General features: G+C 44.5%; 1 protein-coding gene across 7 annotated transcripts; it reads right to left on the minus strand.

The window, feature by feature from the left end:
* SERPINB6 (serpin family B member 6) lies at positions 1-25,153 on the minus strand. 7 transcript variants are annotated; one of them, XM_005603527.4, is made up of 7 exons: positions 24,774-25,153; positions 15,052-15,226; positions 12,210-12,359; positions 9,055-9,172; positions 8,155-8,297; positions 777-932; positions 1-535 (listed from the first exon to the last, which is right to left on the minus strand). In XM_005603527.4, exons 2-7 carry the CDS (start codon positions 15,214-15,216, stop codon positions 131-133), a joined length of 1,137 nt encoding a protein of 378 aa, XP_005603584.2. In that variant the 5' UTR covers positions 15,217-15,226; positions 24,774-25,153; the 3' UTR covers positions 1-130. The 7 variants fall into 7 exon arrangements, with proteins under 7 accessions (XP_005603584.2, XP_070100151.1, XP_023480131.1 ...); XM_070244050.1 differs by lacking the exon at positions 24,774-25,153 and adding an exon at positions 24,659-24,760; XM_023624363.2 differs by lacking the exon at positions 24,774-25,153 and adding an exon at positions 24,463-24,696.
* Between the last annotated feature and the right edge of the window lie 2,005 nt (positions 25,154-27,158).

Below are 27,158 nucleotides of genomic sequence, written 5' to 3' on the forward strand. Positions count from 1 at the left end.
TTTCTGACCACTTTTTATTTTTAGATTGTCACCAAAGGTCACTTTGGGTTGCAGGCACACTGTGAAGTGTCAGAGGAAAAGTGGGTCACAGGAGACAGAAGAAGGGCTCTGCATAGTGCCGAGCATTTCCTTACGGGGAGGAGAATCGGCCACAGAAGAGAATGCTATTGGTCTTGCTGTGCTGAATAAAGAAAAGGAAGGGGTGGTCAGCACAGAACCTAGGGATGATTCTTACACATCGCATCATCATGATGGCGGCAGTGGCGGCTGCGGCCTCTGTGCCTTCCTCGTTGACTTCCACAAAAGACTTGTGCACGACTTTGGACAGAAACAGGTCTGCCCTAGACGACATTCCAGAAAAGTCTGCCCTGGCCTGCTCGAAGGCATCAGTCATGCCCAGACTACGAAGGACAGCCTCCATGTCGTAATCCTCCTCCAGCTTAAATCTAGGGAGGAACACTTCCATCTCTGTTTCATCCATCATGTCTGGCCTCGTCCATTCTACGAATTTCTCATAAGTAAGTTCTTTTTCCACCTAGAAGAAGAGAGTTGAAGATGTAAGATGTAGCACAGCGCTGTCCAACAGAACCATCTGCTACGATGTGAATGCTCTGGGCTGTGTGGTACGAGATGGCAGTGGTGGGCGGTGACGCTAGCTTCACCGGGATGTAGTGAAGGCCTAGATCCAGGTCGCTGGGGAACGGGGAGATGCTCAGCAGCAGCTCAGACATGATTCCCGTGCCATCACGGCACTGTTACTGCTTAGCAGTCCTTACCGTTTTCAAATCAGTGTTTTCATCCGGAAGCATGATGATCATATTCAGCTCTTCGCCGACATAGGGAAGCATCAGAATTTGGGTGAATATTTCTCCTATGTAGGTCCTTTTAAAGGTAGATTTCTTAAACATCATTTGCACAGGTTTCTCCTCATTCTATGAAAGAAACAGAGAAACATTAAGTTGAAACAAGACCCAGTTGACACAATGGACAAATTCAACACAGTTGGGCACTCTGGGCCCCTAAAAATACTTTCTTGGCTTCCAGGACACCACATGAGTCCCCTCTTCTGCCAGCTAGTCTTCACTGCCTCAACCCTCAAACCCTGGGGTACCCAGGGCTCAATCTTTACACTGCTTTGCCCTTGGTGATCTCATTCAGTCTTGTGACCTTACAGAGAATTCTCGAATTCTCTCTCTAGCCCGGACCTCTTCCCCTGAATCCGGACTCATATATTTCACTGCCTACTTAATACTTGTATCCGGACATAAAAGAAACGTCCAGTGTCACATGTCACACCGGTCTCCTCGGATTCCCTTCCGGGTCTGCTCCATCTATAGTTTCCCCCATCCCACTTGATGGTGATGCCATCCATCCCGTTGTCAAAATCCTAGAGTATCCTTGACTCCTGTCACCCACACACCACATCTGACTCATCAGCAGATTATATTGGCTCTACCTTTAAAATACAACCCAAATCCGAACTGTCCTTTCCACCTCCACTTCTATGAGCCTGGCCCTGGGTCGCTGCGACAACCTCCTAAGTGGTCTCCCTGCCCCTGAGCTCCGCTCCTACAACTGTTCTCAGCACACCGGCCAGAGGACCCAGCAATCACCTCCTAAGTCAGATCGCATCCTGCGGGCTCGGAAGGGTGAGTGAAAGCTGACGTCCTTAAAGTGATCTGTAATGGTGACAAGAGCTCATCCCCACAGCCTCTGGGGCCACGGTCCCAGGGGCCCCTTGACGGTTCCCAGGGCAAACCAGGCCATTCTATCTCTGCCCAGTAAGCTTGTCCCCCAGGACCTGGAGAGCACACCCCCTCGCCACATTCTAGTCTCCACTCAGTGCAGACGCTACCCTGGAGCTGTGCCCCCAACCTCTGCTCTTCCTCTGTGTCTGTCTCTGGAACACTCCCCCCATCTCACACGCTCCTCTTTTCTTATTTACGCTTCCTGTCTCTCCCCCAGGAAAAGGTGAGTTTCATGAGAGGAGGGACGCTTCGCTGGTTTGTACACACAGTAAGAGCACCCAGCATGAAGCCTGGCACGTCACTGGCCCTCAGCCACATCTGCTGAATAAATGAACAGACAACTAAAGGACAGGAACACTGAAAGGGCCAGGAAAACTAACACATCGTACTAGAAAAAACTGCATTTGTCATCCCTAGCCAGAAAGTTAGAAAGGCCAGAGGACGGCGACCACAGCCTACCCAACAGGCCTCCTCAGCTCCTGGCTCCTGGGTAAAGTAAGACTAGCAGCGCCTGTGAATTTACTGAGCCCCAGGTGGCAGGCACAGTGCGAGGCGTGCTGCAGCCTCCAGCTCTCTGGCACAGCACACGACTCTGTACTGAATGGAAAAAACCAAAGACACTTCTGTTTCTGCTTTTTGTCTGCAGCTCCTTGAGGTTTACCTGCACTAGCCTCAGCCAAGACAGCCCCCTGTCCTTGGCTGCCTCACTCACCTCCTTGGCCAGCGATTGGCACACTTTTTCTGTTATGGGACAGATAGTATTTTCAGCTTTGTGGGCCATACAGTTTCTGTCACAACTACTCAACTCCACTGTTGTACAATGGAATACATAAACAAATAAGCATGGTTGTGTTCCAAAAAGATTTATTTAAAAAAATAGGTAGTGGGGCGCCAGCCTGGTGGTGCAGTGGTTAAGTTCGCAGGTTCCGCTTTGGCAGCCCGGGGTTTGCCGGTTCGGATCCCAAGTGCGGACCCACCCACCACTTAACAAGCCATGCTGTGGCAGGCCTGCCACATATAAAGTAGAGGAAGATGGGCATGGATGTTAGCTCAGGGCCAGTCTTCCTCAGCAGAAAGAGGAGGATTGGCGGCAGATATTATCTCAGGGCTAATCTTCCTCAGAAAGAAACCAAACCAAACAAACAAAAATAGGTAGTGGGCTGGCTTTGGCCTGCAGACATAGTTTGTCGATGCCCGCCTTAGGCAGTTTCTCCCACTGCACCTCCAGGGCCCAAAGACTCCATCTTGTACAATAATGGGATCCAGAGTGACACCAGCATCATGGCACTGGGCATTGCTCTCTTTTTGTCTCCCCTTTGATTTACAACTAATAGGACATCTATAACCAAAAAAAAACAAGTGCATCTGCACAGCATATCAGGACACCCAAGAGATCCAACCACCTGAAAGTGGGGGGACTGGACTGTGTGCAGTAGTCCACACCCTCTAGGTTTGTGTAAGTACACTCTGTGATGTTTACACAACGATGAAATCGCCTAATGATGCATTTCTCAGAATGTGTCCCCATTGTTAAGAAACACATGACTGTGTATGCCAACAAATTATATAACCCAGAAGAAATGGATACATTTCTAGAAACATACAACCTACCAAGACTGAATGAGGAAGAAAAGGAAAATCTGAACAGACCAGTAACAGGTAAAGAGATTGAAACAGTAATCAAAAAACTCCCAACAGAGAAAACTCCAGGACCAGATGGCTTCCCTGGAGAATTATATCAAACATTTAAAGAATAATTAACACCAATCCTCCTTGAACTCTTCCAAAATATCAAGGAGGAAGGAAGATTTCCAAAGGCATTCTATGAAGCCAGCATTACTTTGACACCAAAACCAGATAACCCTATCACAAGATAAGAAAGCTAAAGAGCAACATCACTGATGAATATAGATACAAAAATGCTCAACAAAATATTAGCAAACCTAATTCAAGAACACATTAAAAGGATTGTACACCCAGGTAGGATTTATTCCTGGGATGCACAGATGTCTTCAACATACACAAATCAATAAATGTAATATATCACATCAATAAAATGAAAGATAAAATACACATAATTATCCCAATAGACGCAGAAGAAGAATTTAACAAAATACAACATCCTTTCATGATAAAACCCCTTAACAGAGTGGGCATAGAAGGAACCTGGCTCAACATAATAAAGGCTATATATTCCAAACCTATAGCTAACATCATACTCAATGGAGAGAAATTAAAAGCATTTCTCTGAGATCAGGAACAAGGCAAGGATGCCCACTCTCACAATTCCTATTCAATACAGCACTGGAAGTCCTAGCTAGAGCAACTGGGCAAGACAAAGAAATAAAAGGCAGCCGAATCAGAAAAGAAGAAGTAAAATTACCATTATTTACTGATGATATGATCCTATATATAGAAAATCCCAAAGAATCAATAAAAAAACTGTTGAAGTTAATCAATGATTTCAGTAAAGTGGCAGGATACAAAATCAACATACAGAAATCAATTGCATTCCTCTACATTAATGATGAAGCATCTGAAAAAGAAATAAAGAAAACTGTCCCATTCATAACAGCATCAAAAACAATAAAACACTTAGGGATAAATTTAGCCAAGGAAGTGAAAGAGCTCTACAATGGAAATTACAGAACTGCTGGAAGAAATCGAAGATGACACAAACCAATGGAAAAACATCCCGTGTTCATGGATCAGAAGGATTAATATTGTTAAAATGGCCATATAACCCAAAGTCATCTACAGATTCAACACAATCCCCATCCAAACACCAAAGGCATTCTTCACAGAAATAGAAGAAACAATCCCAAAATTTGTGTGAAACCTCAAAAGACCCCAAATAGCCAAGGCAATGGTGAGAAAAAAGAACAAAGCCAGAGGTATCATGCTTCCAGATTTCAAACTATACTACAAAGCCACAGTAATCAAAACTGTACGGTACTGGAACAAAAACAGACGTCAACCAATGGAAAAGAATAGAGAGCCCAGAATTAAACTGGCATATATGGTCAACTAATATTTGATAAGGGAGCCAAGAATACCCAATGGGGAAAGGATAGTCTCTTCAACAAATGGTGCTGGGAAAACTGAAGAAACACATGCAGAACAATGAAACTAGACCCCTAGCTCACATCACTCACAAAAATTAACTCAAAATGGATCAGGCTTAAACATAAGACCTGATACCATAAAACTCCTAGAAGAAAATGTAGGGAAGAAGCTCATCGATACAAGTCTTGGTAATAATTTGGGGACATGAGACTAAAAGTACAAACAATAAAATCAACAAATGGACTATATCAAAATCAAAAGCTTCTGTTCAGCAAAAGAAACAATTAACAAAATGAAAAGACAACCTACAGAATGGCAGAAAATTTTTGCAAACTATATAAGGTTTGCATATAAGGATAAGGGGTTAATAGCCAAAATATATAAAGAACTCAGTCAACTCAATTAATAACAACAAAATAATAATAATAATAATAACCTGATTTAAAAACGGGCAGAAGAATTAGACATTTTTCCAAAGAGGACGCCAAAATGGCTGACACATGAAAAGATGCTCATCATCACTAATCATCAGGGAAATGCAAATCAAAACTACAATGAGGGCCAGCCCCTGTAGCCTAGTAGTTAAGTTCAGCATGCTCCCCTTTGGTGGCCCAGGTTCGGCTCCTGGGTACAGACCTACACCCACTCTGTTAGCGGCCATGTTGTGCTGGTGGCCCACATACCAAAAAACAGAGGAGGACTGTCACAGATATTAGCTCAGCGTAATTTTCCTCAGTTAGAAAAAAAAGACTACAATGAAATATCACCTCACAGCCACTAGGATGGCTATGAAAAGGGAACCCTTATACATTGTCGGTGGGAATATAAATTGGTCCAACCACTATGGAAAAGAATATGGAGCTTTCTCAAAAAATTAAAAGGAGACTTGTCATATGATCCTGTGATTCCACCTCTGGGAATACATGCAAAGGGACTGAAAACAGAATTTCAACGAGATATATGCACTTCCATGTTTATTGCAGCATTATTCATAATAGCCAAGATATGCAAGCAATCCAAATACCCATCAACAGATGAAGAGATAAAAAAAGATGTGGTACCTATACACAATGGAATATTATTCAGCCATGAGAAAGGAAGATGTCTTGCCATTTGCAATGACATGGATGGACCTTGAGCACATTATGCTAAGCAAGATAAGTCAGACAGAGAAAGACAAGTACTGTATGATATCCCTTGTATGTGGAATCTAAAAAAGTTGAACTTGTAAAAAACAGAGAGTAAAATGGTGGTTACCAGGAGATATGTAAGAGTGATGGTGTGTAAGGTACAAACTCGTAACAAGTAGTAAATAAGCCACAGAGATCTAATGCACAGTATAATGAATGTAGACAATAGGAGTGTACATAAATACATAATGTGATAAGTATCACTACATTGGCAATTACATCTCAATACAGCCACGTGCCACGTAGCGCTGTTTCAGTCAACCACAGACTGCATAGATAACGGTGGTCCCATAAGATTAGTATCATACAGCCTAGGTATGCAGTTGGCAGTACCATCCAGGTTTGTGTAAGTGCACTCTCTGACATTCAGTGATGAAATCGCCTAATGACACAATTCTCGGAACATATCCCCATCGTTAAGTGATGCCTGAATGTATATAAATGTATCAAAGTAACACACTGTACATCTTAAACTTACACATTATTACATGTCAAATTTATTTGATTAAAAAACTATACATATATAAGGATCCAATCTTAGTAACTGAATGACTAAATAAATATACAATTGTATAGTAAGTTTCATCTTATTTAGAAATAAAGGAATTAAAAGGAAAATCTGTAGCAACTCAAAATCTGCCTGCTGTCAGGCACACCCTCCCCCATAGGCCCTCAACACCCACTGCAAACTGTCTCCCACTTGTCTTTCTCTACTACAGAGACAAGAAGGCAAGACAGAAGTCCTCGCCTCCCGTAGCTAACGGAAGCCACATGAAATGGTTCTGGCCTAGCAGACATACAAGGAAGGTTTCTCTTTCTGAATAAGACAGCAGAACCTCCACAGGAGCAGGCTTTGATCTCGCCCTTTGTCGATCCCCCTTTCTCCTGCCCGGACTGTGGATGCAATGACTGAGCCATCCTTGACCATGAGGAAGCAGGCCATGTGCTAAAGATGGCAGAGCAGGGAGATAGCTGGTTCCCTCAGAGCGTCCCCCCAGAGCCACAGCAGCCCCACTCTCCATGCACCCCCAGGCCCCTGCTAGGGGAGCACTTCTAGGAGTTAAACTACAGTGAACTGGTGTTCTGTTACTTGTGCTTGAAGAAAGTCCTAACATACATCTTGTTAAGGACTAATTTCAAGAGAGAAATAATTTAGCCAGGGGAAAATAGGCAGTTCATTTCAGAATAAAGCTGGAAAGAAAATATATTTCTTGAGAAACTGAAGGTTCAGGCTCAAGTCGGTCTAGATCTAACTTATGGTCAATGACCAAGAATAGGCTGTAATCAATCTATTCTGTCTACTTCGGTGTATGTGCAAAAATGTCTACAATTAAAGATAAACACAAAAGAAAGAATACACTGGATTCAGTGAGAGAAAGATAAAGGGCCACCAGCAAAAAACATCTTCAAAGCTGGAGGGAGCTTGACTCAGTGTCTAGCCTACACACATGCCCTTCTGTTTGCTTGTTTCTTTAAAAAGAAATGGTGCTTGTCTTATCCTTACTATCAAAGAAGACTGCAGACCGGCCATCTGTTCAGTATTTACTGAGCACAACTACATGCCAGGCATTTGTAAGACAGCAATGTGCCCTCAGAGGGCGTTCAGCACTGAGAAAACAGTCATTCAACCACTGCAGTGCTGCCATGGGAACCCACAGGGGGCAGGTGACAGCTCAGGGGAGGGGTACAGATACCCATCTGGGGGAAGGACTGGAGGGAAGGCCTCCAGGCGCTGCTGGGAGGGAAAGAGCATACAGCTGCCGACGGGAAAGAACACGGAGGAACGGCTCTACAAAGAGCCTCGTACATCATATTTTGGCGTTTGAACTTTCTCCCAAAAGTTCTGGGAAGCCAAGAAGGCCCTTAAGCCTGAGAGCTACACCATCAGATTTGCCATGTAGAACACCTGGCAACAGTATGGCAGGTGATATGGGGAGCCGGGCCTAGGCGTATGTAGCCACCTTTGACGACACAGAAGAGGAGGAGGGCGAGAGAAAGGCCCCAAGGCTTGCTGGGGAGCCGGCTGCTGGGCTGCCTAAGACCGCGTAAAGCACAAGTTACTTGAGGTGAGTCTTCTCACGTGTTTTAAAAACCAATGGGAACACAGGGACTGTTTCCAAGAATCTCCTTTGATATTGCAAAAGATTCACCTTGCTGACTTTAAACGGTCTTTCCTTGGTCTGCTGTTTGTCAAACTGATCGTCCCAGTTTCCTTTGAAGTAGATGGCATTCACGAGAATCAGCTTAGTCAGCAGGTCCACTGAATCTGAAGACAGTAACTCTGTAATTTTACCTAAAAGAAGAATGAAAAGAACCAGTTAGCTAAAAGAGCTTCCTGATGCGTGCATCGAGGATGACATTCAGAGTAGGCCATCTCCTTAGGTAGCCGAGTGCACAAATAAAGAAGTTCACTATCCCCTAAATATAACCATGTAAAGGGATATTTGTCCTCAAAACAGCAACAAAAACTTAAAAAGCTCTGGTAAGAAAGATACCATCACTTCAATAAAACACAAAAGGAACAAAATAGCAGGATGAATTCATAACACACACAATAGAAAGCAATGCCTGGTGCCTATGACATAAAGAAAGAAACTTAAAGGATGGTCACAAGGTGAGAGGCCGCAGCAGTGTAAACAACAGCTGAAGGGAAGACCTGTGGGGGGGGGGGGGGGGCCAAGCGCCCTGCACCGACGCACGGGGATCCGCAGAGGATGAGCATGGGGCAGGGGACAGCTTGAGACATGAAGGGCAAATTTTTCTTTATGTGATGTGTGAAAAGAAAGACTATTAACATTAACAACAAAAAATTCAAGGGTGGATTGTGCTGGAAGATGTATACCAAACATTAGGAGACATCACAGATAGAGTGAAAAGAACAGGGAAGAGCTAGAGAAAACATCGTACACTGACAACATCTCAGCAGCAGATCTTGTAAGTTTACAGTTATTTAGAGGAAAAAATCATCCTTGCTTACATCTGATGGGCTTGTGAAGGAACTATAATAAGATTGATTAAAATGCTATTAAAATAGAATAATATATTTTCACCTTCTGTCTTCTTGGCTACCCAGGTGTTTATGTGTTTTCTGGACTCCTCTGTAGCACTGATAAAGTCAAGCTGTTCCATCTCTGCTTGGTAGAATTTGTGGCAGGAATCTTTAAAAGACTAGGAGATACAGAGTGACAATCGCATGGCCACAAAAATAATTAACACCAACAGCTGATTTCTTCATTATGCCAAATCAGAACATCGATAATTTTAGGATTTACATACGTAATATACAAAAAAATATAAGGAATTAACCTAAAACCCAATTTCTCAGTTTTCAGCTACATTTAATTTAGCTTATAAACCAAGTAAAGAGTGGTCTGAATATCACATAAACATCATGAACGGCTGGCTGCTTTAAGGGAGTAGCTGTGCATCAAGGAGGTAAGAACGGAGACACTGAGGTGAACAGCGACAGTTGGTCCCTCCTGACGAGCCAGTGTGCTTGCTGAGCCACGGCTCCCTCTACGCTTCGCAACAATGGACTGTAAACAGGGCCTGTCCGTACCATGCGGGGAAGGGTGTAATTCTACCCCACCACTTCCACCACGTGTTTCTGCGCTGAGGGAAATGTTCTCAATCGGCATGATCCAAAACTGTGCCGCCTGCAGCTACTGAGCGCTTGAAATATGGCCAGTGCCACCAAGGAACTGAGTATTTAACATAGTAAATGACACTGAAATTTAAGTAGCTACATGTGTCCAGTGGCTACCATTTCGGACGGCTCAGTTTTAGAGTGTGAGTGAGTCTCAAAGAAGGTTTAAACTATATTTTGTTAATAGAGTGTATGATGACAAGGATATTTAGGTTGAACACCCACATTATCCACACAAAAGCAGAAAATTTGATGGAAAGTGAATGGACTGAAATAACTAATTTGTTGACAGGCACTATGGAATGGTTTCCCAGTCTTTGTTTTGAACAGCTTAGGGCTAAATATTTAATTCCCCTTTTCAGGATTGTTTTTATATTACAGGATTTCACTTTCCCCTTCAGCATAGCATTAGACAGCCAACGTGGCACAGTAGCCAGGAACACAAGAAGTCCCGTGACTTCTCAGCTGTGTGACCTCAGAAAAGCGGCCTTGTCCTTCTAAGCGTCCTTGTCTCTGTTCAGTGAGGACACGGCGCAGCCTTCCTCAGAGGGCCGCCCTGAGGGCCGGACGAGTTTCCATCAGCAGCACCGTTGCAGGGACGGTGCTGAATCCCCTGCAGGCTGCAGACACCGCGCTGGTGACGGAGGGGGATCGTCCCATTCCACCCTCACAGTTCACGCTTTGCCAATTTTGCTGCTCTGTTTATTGATCAACACTCTCAAAAAAATTTTCAGTCTCTCAATCTAACAAAATAGTCTGGAAGCAAACTGGTCACGCACACATTGCCAACTTGCCACACCCTGTGGTAATTTCTGTAAGTTTTAAACACATCTGAAAATAACTGTCCGCTGTTTAAGTTACTATTTCATAAGCAAGGACTAATCAAACTAAAGGAGTATCTAATTATATGCTGCAATTGGTATTAGATTCTTAGGATACTAAATGAATGAGAAATAATTGGCAAATATTTCTAATCTATTTTATATTCTAATATCAAAATAACATTTAAAATATCAACATTTTTCTTAAAATAGCTGCCAAAAAAAAGAAAAATTAAAGAAGATCAGCCAATCTTTGTGTTTATTCGAAGTTTTGTTTTTCTTACCTCAGGCTTATAAAAAGACAACCATAACATAGATAGTAACTAAGACTGATACAAAATAAGTAAAAAAGTCACACCGGGGTATACAAATCTTACCAATATTTGACCTCATGCCTGACAACATTCACTTTATACCAATTGTTTTAAAACAATTAACGCAGAGTCAGAAACAAGTTAGAAAAATAATGAAAAAAGAATCATATAACAGAATGATTGATATCTCAAACATATAAAAAACTCATAAATCAATAAGACACAGAGCCCAAGAGAAAAATGTGCAAAGGATATATAAATAGGCAATTCTCAGAAAATGAGATGAATGCTCAATAAACATAAGAAAAACTGTTCAATCTCATTAATAATCAAAATTTAAAAGGTTAACAACATGCAGTGTTGATGGTGGTGGGTGGAAATGAGCGCCATGCTCATATTCCTGAGAGAATGTAAATGGCCACAGCGTTTTGGACAGCAATTTGGCAATATTCACGAACACTTCAAGGCTTCACTGCCTTCTCCCTTCTAAAAATCCATCTTGGAGGAACATACACACACAGCACAAAACCACGGACAAGAACATTCACTGTCTGCATGGCCCAGATTGGACACAACCTAAATGCCCCCCAATGGGGTCATGGCATCTACGTTACAGGATGTCCGTACTTAGAATTCCAGATGAAGTCAAGAGAGGGAGGCAGGTCTCCATACACTGAGATTAAAAGAACTTAAGACACAGTGTCAGATGAAAAGAAACAAATTACAAAACAAGATGTACGGTATAATGCCGTTACATAGGGAAAAATCCCACAAAACAAATTTCTGTATGTCCAGGGGGGTATACATCAAAGCTAGAAAAGCTCTTACACTGGGGAGGGGAGAAATGGGAGTGGAAAAGGGGGTGTGAGGACTCCTGCTTTGTCTGCTTTATTTGCATTTTATATAACAAGAATACTCACATATTACTCGAGTAGTTTTTGAAAAATGAAAAAAATCACGAAAGCATTGTAAATAAACAGAACCAGCATATTTAGACACATAAAAACTTTTTAAAAATCTGTTGGAAAAAACAATTAAAATATTTACATGTGTAAAAAGTTGAACAAGTCTTACAATGTACAAAAAATTACCAATATGTGAAAAACAATGATTGGAAATATTCATTTTGAACACTTTAGTTTTGGCCAATTCATCTCGAATTGTGCTATGCTCCATGTTAATCCCTTCATAATTATCTCATTTAAGTTTCACAAAAATCTGGACGTAATTTGTTAAAAGGCTCATTTTACAGAGGATAAAACCAAAACAGAGTTAAAGGAAGTGCATGAGGTTAGCACACGGGGCTGAGTTTGCGCCCATCTGAGTGAACTCCCAGCCCACAGCCTTCTGCTCCGCACGCAACCCCGCCCCTGCTCGCCTTGTTATCTCTGCTTTCTTAGTGAAAAACAGCAAGTGTGACTTACTGAGAGGAAATCATAAGACTTTTCTCCAAAGAGCCGGTTGGCGGTTCTAAGCAAGTACTGCGTGCCAGGCCTGTTAATTTCGCTGAGAAGCGACTGGAAACCCTGGTGGACATCTCCAACTTCACCACCGCTCTTACTTAAAGAAAGCACCTGAAATCAAAAACAGAATAAAAATGTACAACTTCAATATGCCTCGAGTTCAGGAAATGGAAACAACACTGAACTCAGCTTAGCATCTGGCCAGATCCTCATGACAGCTCAAAAGCCACCCAGGCTCCCTGCCCAGAACACCTCCTGAGGGAGCCAGAGCCTTGCCAGTATGGGCAGGAGCAGAAATGCGTGCCAGGTCCCGTGTGCTCACTACTTGCAGTCTGTCTGCAAGTTTAAGGCTGCCAACTGGGCCTCCCATCTCTCCAAACACAGGCCACTCCTGATACCAAAGTTGCGGCCTCTCCCCATGTCCTTGGGTCTCGGCTGGCCCTGTGACTTGCTCTGACCGACAGAATGCAGGACAAGAGTTACTGCTCCAGGCCTGGCCTTAGGAGGCCTGGCAGCTCCATGTTCGCTCTCTCGTGCCGCAGCCACCATGGTGTGAGGAAGTCCAAGTTATCCTGCCGGAGGCCCCGCAGAAAGCCCGGGAGAGCTGACACCACAGAGGGAGAGCACTGGTAGGAGGACAGAGGCTCCAGTCAACAGCCAGCACCAAGGACCCAGAATGTCACAGGGCCTTCTTGGATCATGAAGGATCCCAGCTGGCACTATGGGGTCAGGCCACAGAATCCAAGAAATAATCAGTCATGGTTATTCCCGGCCACTACATCCTGGGAAGGTTTGTTCTGCAGCCATAGAAGATGCACGCATCAAGCCAGATGTGGAGTTCTAAGAAACATAACGAAAATCCCCAACAGCGGCACTGGCTTTGGACCCACACAGCTGGCAGAGGGTGGAAGGAGAGGGAGTGAGGAGACTGCGCACAGAGGCTGGAAGGACAGTGAGGAGATTACTACTGCAGGCTGGAGAGAAGGAGCTGGTGGCACGGACTGCACAAGATCTGGGGACGTTGACCAGCAGTGATTCCCCAGTGCATCACGGAGCTGGCTAAGGAGATGTCCAGGAAGAATGGGGCTTTTTTAGCTGCCTAGGGTAAAGTATGGCAAGAGCAAGATGACCCAAAAAAGGAACTGTTTCATTTCCAAGCAGAATTTAAAGGACATATTTCCAACCTAGGACTTGCTGGGTGGAAAATAAAAATGCTTCTCATTCCCAGCCTCTCCAGCTGGCAAATGATTCTCAAAGTAAGAAACGGCCTCAGGGCAGAGGTCAAATCCCAGGCATGGGTCTCAAGAGTGGGATCCAAATCCACTTTGTGAAACGTTAGAAAGGTTAAAGAAGTGCCTCACGGACCCTCTTGGCCAGACAAAGGGGCTTCTAAGCATCTTAAGGACATTGTCCCCCCGCACCCTGACTCCCACCCAACACAGAGCATCCTGCCTCACACAGGTCTGTGCACATGCTTTTGTCCAATGAAATGGAATCTAACTGGCATATAGAAATCCTACAACGGTGTAGAAGAAACAATCCTGCCTGCCCCTTTGCAGTGGACTTCCAGCCTCCACCAGTGTGAGGAAATAAATTTCTGCTGTTCCAGCCACTCAGGCTGTGGTACTTCCTGTAATGGCAACCCTATCAGACCAAGACACCTCCCCCACCATTTCGGAAGGGACTGTCCACTGTGGTTTTCCCTCCTCACCTCACCTCTGTATGTTGGGGGGCAGATAATTTGTCTCTTTAGTTCACAAAGCTCTGCACCCAAAGCAGCATACCGAGGAGCCTCCACAGCCCTGCTCCTCCTGGACACCAAGCCAGAGCCTGGCCCACAGTGGGCTGAGACTCCGGGCTCGTGGGAGGGGCAAGGGCCCCTCACCTGTGGGAGGGCTGTGAATCATCAGGGGCCAGAGGGCAGGCTGTGGCAGTCATCATTGTCCCCAGGAGCCATGCCTTCGGTGTTCGTATCCTCACGCAGCCCCTCCCGGGCTGACTCTGGGCTTGGCCATGTGACTGGCTTCAGCCAGTGAGGCATTAACAAGCGTGACAGATCAGAGGCTTGATACACACTTGCACATTCAAGCTTGTCCTCTTGGAAGCTGGGGACTGTGCTGTAAGGAAGCCCAGGCCACCCTGCCAGAGAAACGCCATGTGGAAGGCCCAGGGGACGAGGCAGCTCATGGAGGGGGCCACGCGGAAGAGGCCGAGGCCCCATACCAGTGACCCAGCTGGGGCCAAGACGATCAAAGCAGTGCCCGACCCACCAAGAGTCACGCTACGTAAATCGTCATCTTAAGCTGCTGAGTTTTGGCATAATGGTTACTCAACAACAAATAACTGAAATACTACTGAAAACATTTTTGGCTGACAAGCGCCAGTCTAAGGTTTTACACTTAAATGAGAAAACCAAGATAGAAATTTCTAACAATCAAAAAGCAGTTGACAATACCCAAAGAATATCACAGGACTCAACCTGGACCTTGTGACTCTACATTTGCTCACAAGCTTGGGTACCAGCTACCAGCGGACGGTGAAACCTCTCATTCTTCTGAATGGAGCACAGCCCTCCGTCCATAACAGGTCAGAGGTACTCACCCTGGGGGCCCGCCCAGGACTCAGTGTCCTGCCCTGACAACTCTCTGTCCACACCCCTGTGACACTAGCAGAGTTATCTGGCAAGAGCAAGTTTTAAATTACGGAAGACTTAAATTAAAGAGATTTGAAACACGGAAGGCCAGCTCAAATGACAAAGAAATAATGACGTTTACTGTTGCCAGAAATGGCTTCAGGTACATACCTGGGACATCTGGGCAGCGGTGTTTCCCTTTGCCCCCATGAAGACCATGGCCAGGGCAGAGGAGATGCTCATGGGTGAGAAAAACACATTTTTCGAGTTGTCTTCACCCAGCTTTTTCAAAAGGTTTAAGGCAAAGGTGCCATTTGCTTCTGATAGAGTATCCATGATAGCAAGCCTGAAACAATGGATTTAAAATCAGTGTCACATGAATATAGGCTTACATGTCAACTGCAATGCACTCTGTTATTTGGTTCAATGAGCAAATAGGGACACACACAAAACTCTCTTTCTCTTTGGGGCCCTCAAGATTATTTTGTGAGTTTCCAGTGTTAAGTGAAAAGAAATTGAACAGTTATGTCTAGAATGTGATCCTGTTTTGTTGGGGGAAGAAACCAGGGGGACTTGAATCTCTACACCTGTGTGTGACACAGAGAAAGTGTGGAAGGACGCCTACCCTACTGCTCACCCTGGTCACTGCCTGGGGGATGAGGAAAGGGGTCCCGGATTCTGCTCCATTTCTGTATTGTCTGGTGTGCTGTACGGGATTATACATATTATTTTATAATTTAAAAATCATTCAAAATGAGAAATCCAATCACAAAGTCACAGAAGAAAAGACAGCTGAATGTTTTATAATGTGAGAGAGAAGACCCCCTTTCAGGATGACCTGGAGCCTTCAGATAAAAGATAACTCAAACCACACAAAAGGGGTATGAAAGCCTTAAAAACAAGCACTTCTGACCCTCAATTCTCCTTCTAGGAAACTTTTACATGTGACAAAGCCCAAATCTAAGGCCCTGTTCCCAGGCCCTTCTGCTGTCCCCAGGCCCAGGCCCTCCTGCCCATCCCAGTTCTTGGACCCGGAATGACTTGATTTCTGCTCCCTGTATGAGTAAGGGGCTATCCCAGACCACCTGTGTTCCCTCCCCTCTTTAATATCCCGCAATTGTTAACATTAAAGCAGAAAGAGAAAAACTTTAGCTCAACCTTCAAAGCCCACAGTGAAGTCAGTAATAGCACTCTGTCTCTCACTTAGAAACGACTGCTGTTGGCCGTTAAAGGGAAAATTATATCCATGCCCTATAAAAATTGCTAAATAAAAAAGGAACAATAAATCAAGGATGCCCTGGAGGGTTATCCAAGACATGCAGGATAATCTTATAGCAGAAAATGTTAATCATGAGAGAATTGAATAGCCCACTCATGATAAGGGTCCTTAAATCAAACAGGAAATGATGCTTCCAAACTTCCTTAATGTGACAAGGTTTATCTACTTCTGCCACCATCACCATCACAGATGATAAACTATGGGAGGTATTTCCCTTGTTTCCCACACAGGAACAGGATGTCTCTTATCTGACGCTTGTGAGCTTTGTGCTGATAGTTCTGGCCAAGGCAAATACAACTCATGAAACCTAATGAGAAGGAAAATCATCAGAAATAAGACGAAATAAGAATAATTGGCAAACTATGTGATGGAATACCTGACAAGGAGCCAGAATCAATGAAATACTCCTAAAACTGATAAGACAATGGAGTAAAATGGATTCCAAAGGACATTAGCAAATTTACAAAAAAAGAAAAACACAGCTAATAATTCATTAAAAAGTTCTAACTTCAGAGAAAATGATAAATATCCTTTTTTGAGCATACACTATGCGCTAGGTCCTACATTAGCACTTTTCCTAAAAGATCCTTACAACCCTATGAGGCAGGTTGAGAATATCAGCATTCGACAAGCAAAGAAATGGGGCCTTAGTTCTTTAAGTGTCTCCCTCTGTGGTCACAGGGCTGCAACAGCAGAGCGAGGGCCAGAAACCAGGTCTGTGTGGCTCTGGAGTCCACTCCCTCAATCGCTATGGCATACAGCCTTCCAAAAAAAAAAAAAAAAAAGATATGTGGAGAGCAAATTAAAGTACTTTTTAAAACATGAACTTTGAGAGTTCAAAAATCATTAATTTCCAATACTGACAAAGTAAGATATATATTCCCTCTTATAGTGTGCAAATAATGGTGTGAATTGGTACACCAATATTTCTAGAGTGTAATTTAGAACTATGTAAAAAACAAAGGAAGGAAGAAAAGAAAACACAAGAAAACATTCATACCATCTGAACCAAAAATTCCACTTCTAGGAATTTCACTAGCTGTAAAATTCATAGGTACTGATAAAACTATTATGCACAGAAACAACTACTGAAGCAGTTCATATGCTGCAAGAAAAAATCTTTAAGTGCCCAACAACAGAGAACCACTTAGATTCTGTCACATCCATGGTGGGGTATTAATGAAAGAATTAATTTTTTTTAAATCATAGTAATACCATGGGAATATACAAGTTAAGTGAAAAAAGGTAAAACTAGAAATATAATTTTTCAATCTTATCACATAAATTAGGAAGAAAAGTACATAGCATAATTTATAGACAGAGTAGAAGGAAATATTGCACACCAAATGTTTCTGGATTATGGGTAATTTTTATTTTTTTTATATTTTTCTGCATTTTCACCTTTTCTACAACATGCCTATATTATTTTTAGGGGTTTCTTTGGTTAATTTTTTACATGAAATTAATACACATGCACCAAGTTTAAAACCAGATGGTGCTAGATGTTACAAAGGACACCGCTCTTACCCGGCTGCCCTCAGCCTTTCCCATCCCCAGGTCTGCGGGATCATGACTCCGTGGCACTCAGTGCTAAGCCAGGCAGTGCACTGGGAATGCACGTCCTTACCGACACTGCTTATCCTTACGTTAACATTGCTCCCCCCTTCTTTAGTTTTCTGTGTACCTATGGCAAACTTCCCCAAATGTGCTACAGGTCCCTCAGCCCTTTCAGTCGTTTCTCATGTGCTCAGACCCAAGGAATAACCCACCAGCCCCTCCTCCCCTCCACAGCCCGGCACCCTGCTGGTGAGCGCGGGCATGCTCATCCCCAAAGAGGAATTCCCACAGCCGGGACAACCTTCCCTACTAAAATATTTTAGTTAACAGTCAATTAATTGTTTGTCAGTCTGTTTTCTCAAACAAAACACAATGCTTACACAGCAAAGAAATTATTTTTTTCTTAAATATTTAAGCATTGATTACATATTTTAATATATCAGTTTTTAATGCTCTAAACAACTTTTAAAGCAAACTTACATATTTCACAACCAAACCTTACTAAACATTTAAGCCTCTATAAACCTAATAAATTAAGACTTACAAATCTAGTAAGCTAGAATCTCCTAAGACTTTCAAACATGTTTAAAAATACACAAAACAGTACAATGGTTACGACACTTAGCACACAGGTGTTAACACCATGGGTTTATTTTATCTTTGCTGTGTCTTTTTATAGCTTTCCTAAGGGGACAGTAATGCTTATCTGAATGGTTCTCTGGGGCTAAATTAATCTTAAGGGCCCGGGCCAGCGCACACAGGCTGCCTGGTCCATCCCTGAGCCACCCGGTCTGTTTCTCGGTCTGTTTCTCGGAGCCAGCACTCAGAAAGCCAAGCACTTTTGAGGAGGGCAGCTGGGAGCTTCCATTGCCTCCTCACTGGGATTTCACAAGGCCTCCGCCAAACACCAAATCTTAGTTCCTTGTAAACCAGCCTCTTTCCTGAAAATGAAGTATCATTTGAGTTTTCCTCCATCTGGGTTGTATAACCCAGAGTTCTATCATATAACTTGGCTATAAGTCTTTTAGCTTAATTTTTAGGCGTTTAGGTTCTTTTGTAACCAATCTTCTTACACAGTAATCACAGAGGAATTATCACACAGCACGTCCTCAAACATTATTGAAATTCGGTCTTTTTAAAGCTCATTTTGTTTGCCTCCTCTGAACTTATTAATGGACTCATGGCTTTTTACAAACAATATATTTCAATTAGCTGATGTTTGTTTTCTGCTTGGTGCTCAAATTGTCATAACTGGGCTAGTGGGGTCCTCTCTAAATCGGTCACTTTATCTTGAGACGTTAATTTCAAACATCCTTGCTTTACGGCAACAACGGCTTACAAACCGGTTTTGAGGTTTTTTTTCCAGTCCAAAGACAAGAGGCGTTAGCCTCTCCCCTGGTTTCCTTTACTGGGCAAGAGCCATACAGTACAAACTCCGAATCTTTGAGGAGCCTGAGCTTGGGCACTGTTGTCAGGCCGCAGCACGGACAAAGCTGGAGAGATGTTCCCTTCCAAGTCCCTAATACGCCATGCTGTGAAGGCGACTGCCGCCTCAAGTTTTTATACACCTGGCTTTTCTAAAACATCACTGCACCTAGAGGCGTTCATCTGGGCTGCAAGTGAACTGCCCTCCCTCTCATCACACTCACGCGTCCACCGCCCCGTTCATCAGCCACAGCATCGATGCCATTCCACTTTGGACCCTCCGCTCGTCAGCGTGCAGCACTGCTGTCTGCTCTGGGATAGCCCTCCGCCAGTGAGATCCTTTCGGTTGGACCCCAAAGTGTTCCTGCTTCGTGGTTCCCTCCCTTATTCTGATGAAGCAGACTGTCCAGGAGCTGTCCAAGACAGAATACGTATGTTCTGATTTCTTGCATGTCTGAACTGTCTTTACTCCACCGTTCCATATGACTGACAGTTGGGCAGGGTCTGACACCTCTGACTTTTTGAGGCATCGCTTCATTGCTTCCCAGTCTTCAGCTCTGCTGTTGAGAAGTCTGACGACATTCTGACCCCAGTTCCATCCCTCACCCTCTTTGGATGTGTATGGAATCTTATCCTTACCCCTGATACTCTGAAATGTCACAATGACTGTCCTTCTGATGGCCCAGTTCATTCATTTTGCTGTGCGCTTGGGGGGGCCCTTTCAATGTAGTAATTCAAGAAAATTTCCCTTCCTCTCTGGGAAAAATTTTTAAGGCACTTGTGAGTTTCCTCCCGACTCTGTTCTCTTTTTCTGCACCTCCTATGGGTCAGGTACTAGACCTCTTAGACTGAGCTCATTGGGTACTGCCCAAGCTTCTTGAGTCTCAGCACACACACAAACTGCTATTTGTATGGCGCTCTGGGATGGGCAGGCCCGCACACTGCCAAGGCAGAAAGCTCTGCTCGGGGCTTCCCCCTTGCATTTTCCATCACAAAGATGGAAGACATTCATGACTTTATCGTCCAATCTTTCTACTGATTTTTTCTAATTTCAGCCATTCTATTTTTAATTTCCAAGGCCTTCTTGTTCTCTGCTGCTGTGTCTTTCCTGCCTTCCACTGCAGTTCCTTGGAGAATGTCAATCACAGTCTCACTGAGTTGCCTTCTGCTCCCCACTTCATCTCTCTTTTTCTGGGGTATTTTTGTTATTGTGGTTGGTATTTGCTTTGCTTTATTTAGGTCTCTCTCTTTCACACATAGGCTTTCCACAAATGCCTGACAATTCTTGATGTCAGTCATATTTAAGAGGAAAACACAAAACAATGTTGGTAATCCTGTTTCACTGCAGTGTGATCAAGGGGTCAGTAGCTTTTCTGTTGAGGAACCAGCAAATGGAGGAACCCTCTGGTCGGGCTGCTGGTGGTGTTCTGGAAGCGGGCAGGGTAGGGGCTGGGGAGTTTCTACTGGATCTAAACCCCTGGTTTCAGCCCGTTGCCTGGGGGTCCCTGAGTTTGAGCATCAGATCCTGTAGGCTGAGTACAGGTACCCCAGACCTCCTACTGGATGGCTGGGTAAGGCAGGGCGGGTGGTCCTCTGCTTGCCAGGGTCGGGGACGGTAGATGGGGGTCAAATCGATCTGTCAACACACTTTGTCCCAAGGCCCCGTTTTGCAGCCCAGCAGTTCACGCCTGGCTCTCCACGTGCTGGGGCCTCCAGCTGAGCCTGTCAGTTCCTTCTGGGCTGTTCCCTCCACTGGCACCAAGCCGCCTCCTCTAGTCACCTTCCTCCTCCAAAAATCTCTGACATCTCTTGTCCACTCTGTCTCCTCTCTCATTTTCCCTGTCCTCATGTTTTTAATGCTTTACAAGACTCCCTGACTCATCTTAGCAGAGTGTTAGGAGAGAAAGAAGCTAAACATACATGGTCACAAATTTCAAACTATTTTTGTGAGCAGAGTAAAACAATATTCTAATGTCTAAGCGCCAGTTCTTCAGCTATTACCCAGTCCCTCTTTTAATTGTGAAATAAATGCCCAAGCATTGAGTACCATTTATTAAAATCCTTGTTTGTCCTAAAACATGAATTTGAAAACACCCCACCATTAAATAACCATAAAACAATTTTCAATAGCACTTTGCAATAATATATAAATTCTTAATAAAATCAATCATAAAAAATTAAAGAGATCTTAATCCTAAAAAAGAAAGAAAAATAAACCCAAATTTAAACAGTTTACCACTTACTAAGATATACCAAATATCAAAGAAAATTATAAGCAATCTGATGAGAATTTATATTGAGGGATTTCTCTTACCCATTCAAGGAACACACCAGTGATAAGGATGCACATCTCACAATGTGTGGGGGATTGGAATTGGCCACCTCAAGATATGTCTCTAGGGCATGAGGATTATTTTGGGCTGGTTGCTTTTAAAAACTGCAGACATGAGAGAAACTTTGAAAGGGAGTAATTACCCTTTGTAGGAGACATTTACATTTGTAAGGGAAATCTCCATCTGTAAAGGTGTCTCCCTCTCTGTACCAGGAAGAAGGGGGATTACCACATCTCTAGAAACTCTTATCACTGCGTAAGGCAAGGACTTAAATCTGTATAACCTTACTCTTGTTTACTGTGCTTTTCTGGTGATCTCCCACAACTGACTCTCCAACCCCCAACATCCTCCTTTGTAGCTGAAGATGGTATTTAAGATGAGAACCTCTGCCATTTTGGCGAGTTACTCAGTTTGCCTGAGTCTTTCCCCTGTATACGTGTTATAAAGCCTTGTTTGTTTTTCTCCTGTTATTCTGTCTCATGTCAATTTATTTCATCGCCCGGCCAGAAGGACCTAGAGTGGGTAGAGGAAATGTCTTCCTCCCATACAACTGCAAACTCAACACCTATCAATGGCTTTCCACATCCCGAGGTCTTTAGCTTCAGTAGGTAAGACACCAAAGTGTCTTTCAGATACACACATACACACAGATATGCACAAAATTCATTATAGATTTCAAAATTATTTACTGTTTTAACAACAGTGTACCTTTTAAAAATAAAAGTAATTTAATCATGAACATAAACACTGAGTATTAAGGTTTTAATAATCACTTTTTAAATATGTGTATATGCATGTGTACATATAGAAAACAAGTCTAACAAATCTATCCTAGCACCATATTTTTCCCTGTAGCATCACCAATAACTTTGAATAGTTAATGTTCATAATTGCTTTTATTCAACTGATTGAGTCTTAATAACTTTTTAAGGTGTCATTACTTAACTGTGCTTCTTGCCTTAAGGATGCCTTAATTTCCTACAAAACTTAACCATTTAAAGATTGGTTTACTGGGACTTGAGCTCCTGCTTTACCTCTGTCTTCTAATGCAATGTGTGTGTGTCTGTGTGTTTAACTTCTCTGAGCAGCAATTGTCTAACATGTAAATTGGATGATTCCTTCTACTTGATAAATTTTCTGTGAGGGTTAAGAAAACTAATGCCTGGCACATGGTGTGTATTCAAAAAACAGTGGGGAGAGGAGCCAGCTGAGTTGTGCAGTGGTTAAGTTTGCATGTTCCACTTCGGTGGCCCAGAGTTCGCTGGTTCGGATCCCGGGTGCGGACCTACGCATCGCTTGTCAAGCCATGCTGTGGCAGGCGTCCCACATATAAAGTAGACGAAGATGGGCACGGATGTTAGCTCAGGGCCAGTCTTCTTTGGCAAAAAAGAGGAGGACTGGCAGCAGATATTAGCTCAGGGCTAATCTTCCTCAAAAAAAAGTGGGTAGAATTACACATTATTTTCTTTCTTCTGATATCTAGACCCAATCTCAGGTCCAAGAAGCTTGGAAATGTAAGGTGTATGGTCTTCCCTGGGGTTTTATACACTTGGTGTGATGTAGGGTGACAGAAAAGAATGGTGATTCCATTCATTCTAATTTCACGCTACTGTAACTGGCTGGAATTAACTGTAATATGCTGAATTGTAGTAAATGCCTTGGATTGGAATTGGCCTTGTATGACTTTAAATCTTAGTTTACATGGCCAAGTATGACTAAAACTGCACCCTTTCTCTGTAATGGCATAAAGTCAAGGACGCAATTAGTCAGGGGTAGTCATCAAATACTGGCACACACCCTCTACTACTGATAACAGCAGTCATTCATGCTAATCACCGGGCATATTATTTACCCCTGCAACACAATGCTGCAGGACCTGACCCAAGGTTACTGTCCCATCTCATACCACCACAGCAGTCCTAAACCACAGCAGGGAGGAAGCCGCAGGAGGCCTCGGGTCACATTCCTGGCATCAGGTACAACCAGGCCCCAGAGGCAAAAGTGCCAAGAGGACCCAGCTTCCCCCTAGCATCTGAGTATTCCCAGCATCATGTGACTATTAACTTTCCACATTTCTCTTTTTCCAAAACTGAGCTTTATGGGGGGGAAAAGAGAAGAAAGTAACAAGTGCCAATTTCATCTAGCATGCAAACCCCAAGTATGATTAAAAATCTTCCCCATGTCCTCTTAGCACGGAAGACACCAAATCTTGTAATAGTTTCCCCGAGTGAGTTAAAAAACAACAGAGAAGTAATAAGATCTAGGAAGGTCCTCACGATCATCCCTGCAGGTCTGAGCAACCTTGAACCTTTGCCGCTTCCAGAGGCAAGCCACACCCAATGGGCAGGAAGACCAAGCTGCACGTTCAGTGCAAAGGCGCCACCTTTGGCGTTGACCCCTGGGCTTCGCTCCGGCCTCCAGCCCACCCAACGCCCGGCGTCCAGGGCGCGCGCCTGCGGCCTCAAGGCCCGCGGCGGGCCGGGTCACCTGAGGCAGCGGGGGTCACCTGTGGCACAGGGGCCGGGAGCAGCAGCCTGGAAGGCTCGGCGCCGCCCCCATGCCGGCGCGGGGCTGCACATCCCCAGTGCGGACGATGTGCCGTGTCACCGGCTGGGCCCAGCGGCCGTGTACAACTCACCAGGCGTCGTCACATCTGCAGCCGGCCGTGCACTCCTGCAGGGAACCCGAGCGGAACCCGCGCCACCCCAACTCCTGCCCCAGTTCCCGCCCCGCCCGGAGCGCAGGGGTCACGGCCCCGCGCGGCCACGCCAGCCCCTCCGCGCGCCGCCGGCCCCGCGCGCCCACGCCCGCCCTCCGCGCGCCCCCGGCCCCGCCCGCCCCCGGCTCCGCGCGCCCACGCCCACCCGCCGCGCGCCTCCGGCACCGCGCGCCTACACCCTCCCGGCCGCGCGCCCCTAGGCGCTCTCCAGCCGGTGGAGCGGCTGAGCGATCCCCGCGGCCGGAGCGGATCCCACAGGAGACGCGTACCCCACAGTGTGGACGCCGCGGCCGGGAGCGAGCGGAGCAGCGGGCAGGAGGCGTCGGAGCCGCTGCAGGCCTCAAATACCGGCCGGCCCGGGAGGCGGGCCGAGTCCAGGGAAACCAACCAGCGCCCCGCTCGCCCCAGAGCCAGGGGCGGCCCTGCGCAGTGGGGACAGGGAGGAGGGCGGAGAAGAAAGGTTACCAGGTGTGCGCTGGGTACTCCGCTGCACCTTGACCGCCACCCAGCAGCCCGGAGCCCGGACCAGCTCCCCCTGCGGGAGGGGCCGCGCGTCCTTTCTGGTGCTAGTTGCACTCACCTCGTCCACTGAACCACCAGGTTGGTGAATCAGGGGGAAGCCTGACCCTATGGAGGTTTTCAAGCCGGGGGCGACAGTGCGCGACCCGACCAGCGTGTTACTGTCTTTGTAGAGACTGTGAATTATGTTCTCAAGACCAGAAAAGTGCCACCTCGTGGTATATGAGCTCGAGTTGGACAGCGCAAAACAGGAATTTAAAATGGACAAAGCACTTGCGTGTTCAAAGACTCCAGTACTCTTCTGGCCCATGTGAATTACACTCCAGAGTACGGGCAAATTACGCAAATGCCTCTGGAATCCCTGCCTGCCATCTCCTGTCGGAGAACACAAAGGGCGCAGGTGACTGGAGGTGGGGAAAATGCTAGCCAGTTTTTAAAAACGAGAAGTTCAGTTTTAGAAACCTCAAACTGTTTACTGCCTCCTCTGTCCTGACCCTAAGTCAGGCGTTCTCAGCCTGAACGCTATTGGCGTCTGAGCTGGGTAATTCTTTGTCGTAGGACGGCTCTCCTTTCACTATAAGATGTTTAACAATATGAAAATTAAGAGAAACTTCATTAAAAATAGAGTCAAGGAGCTGGCCCGGTGGTACAGCAGTTAAGTGCACACTTCTGCTTCGGCAGCCTGGGGTTTGCTGGTTCGGAACCCGGGTGTGGACTTGGCACCACTTGGCAAGCCATGCTGTGGTAGGCGTCCCACATATAAAGTAGAGGAAGATGGGCATGGATCTTAGCTCAGGGCCAGTCTTGCTCAGCAAAAAGAGGAGGATTGGCAGCAGATGTTAGCGCAGGGCTAATCTTCCTCAAAAAAAAAAAGGCGTCAAGAGGCCAGAAGGGGGTCCCACACAGTACCACTCCAGGTCAATTACAGGAAAGATAGTTAATTACAGACCCCAACAGAAGTCCTCAATAGGAAAGAATCCTCAATTACAAGAAGAAACGTACGTAGCATCCCAAACAGAAATGACTATCCTAGCAACTCATCCAATGAGAAAGCATCACTAACCAGAACTCTTACTTTTCTCCAATGGACTTCCCTTCTAATTTCCTCTTTTACCCCATAAGATAAGTTCCTCTCCTTTGATTATTTGATTTGCCTGTGGTCAGCCATAGCACGCACATCTCAAATTTCAATTCTTTGGCTATTCCCGAGTAAACTCATTTTGCTGGTTAAAAAAGAAAAAAAAGGCTGTTTTATTTTTAAGGTTGACAACAGCCTCCCAGGCCCCTCTACCCTCTAGATGCCAGTAGCAAACCATGCCTTTCTTCCCCAGCTGTGACTGTTTTCATTTTGTTTTTGGAGGAAGACTCAGAGTTCTCTCACTTCCACCCTTGTCCTCTTCATTCCTTTTCAGCTGATTTTATTAGCCTCAGGTTTATTCTTCCAGCTTACCTTTTTGCAAAAATAAGCAACATGAATATATACCTTCTAATTCCACTGCTTACTTATCAAAAGGGTAGCATTCTATCTATCACCTATTGATAGTTCTGCAACTTGCTTTTTTCACTTAATGCATTTTGGAGATCTCTCTAATTTGGTACATAGAGATCATCCTACTTTTTTTCATGGCTGCATTGTATTCCAGATCATCCTTATTCTGTATCATGGCTGCACTGTATTCCACTGAAGGCCATTTGTGTTGTTTCCAATATGTCATTACAATTACTGCTGCTATGAATAATCTAGTGCTGTGCTTCTCCAAAACTTAATGCACATACAAAGAATCTGGAGGTATTGTGAAATGGCAGATTCTGAGTCAGCTGGTCCCAAGATTCAGCATTTCTAATAAGCTCCCAGGTAGCTCATGCTGCTAGTCCATATACCACACTTTCAGTAGCAAGAACTTGGTGTGAATATTGTTTTGTATTAATAAAGAAATATCCACTAATCCAGATTCCTAGATTCCTAGAAATGGGGTTGCTAGGTAAATACACATATATTTTGTTAGTTATTGTCAGATTCCTCTCCATATGGGGAGAGGAACAGTACCATTTTGTCCTCTCACCAGCTGTATCTGAAGCTTCTTCACAGCCTTACTAACAGTGATGCTCGGACATCTTCGGATGTTTACCAATCTGATAGGTGACAAATGTTCTCTCGTGTAGTTTTAATTAGCATTTCCTTTATCATGAGTGAGGCTGAACATCTTTCCATATGTTTAAAATCCATTGCCTCTTTTCAGTTTTATTTTCCCCCCTGTGAGCAGTTTATGACTTTTGTTCATTTAAAAAAATTGTTTGGTCTTTTTCTTCTTGGTTCTTAAGTGCTCTTTATATATTAGCATTAGTTCTTTGTGATAGGTCGCAAATATTTTTTCCCAGCTTTGCATCTGTTTTCTGACATTGCTTTGGGTGATTTTGGCATATTTTTTATGTAATCAAGTTTAAT

Source organism: Equus caballus, chromosome 20, assembly GCF_041296265.1.
Source record: "Equus caballus isolate H_3958 breed thoroughbred chromosome 20, TB-T2T, whole genome shotgun sequence".
Lineage (NCBI taxonomy): Eukaryota > Metazoa > Chordata > Mammalia > Perissodactyla > Equidae > Equus > Equus caballus.

Coding starts and splice junctions, on each gene's coding strand:
- SERPINB6 (XM_070244049.1), bottom strand. CDS start 24,033: ATGGGGGCGGCGCCGAGCCTTCCAGGCTGCTGCTCCCGGCCCCTGTGC. Junction 15,227..23,980: donor TCCCGGCCCCTGTGCCACAG/GTGACCCCCGCT, acceptor CCATTGTTTCAG/GCTTGCTATCATGGATACTC. Junction 536..776: donor AAAACACTGATTTGAAAACG/GTAAGGACTGCT, acceptor CTCTTCTTCTAG/GTGGAAAAAGAACTTACTTA.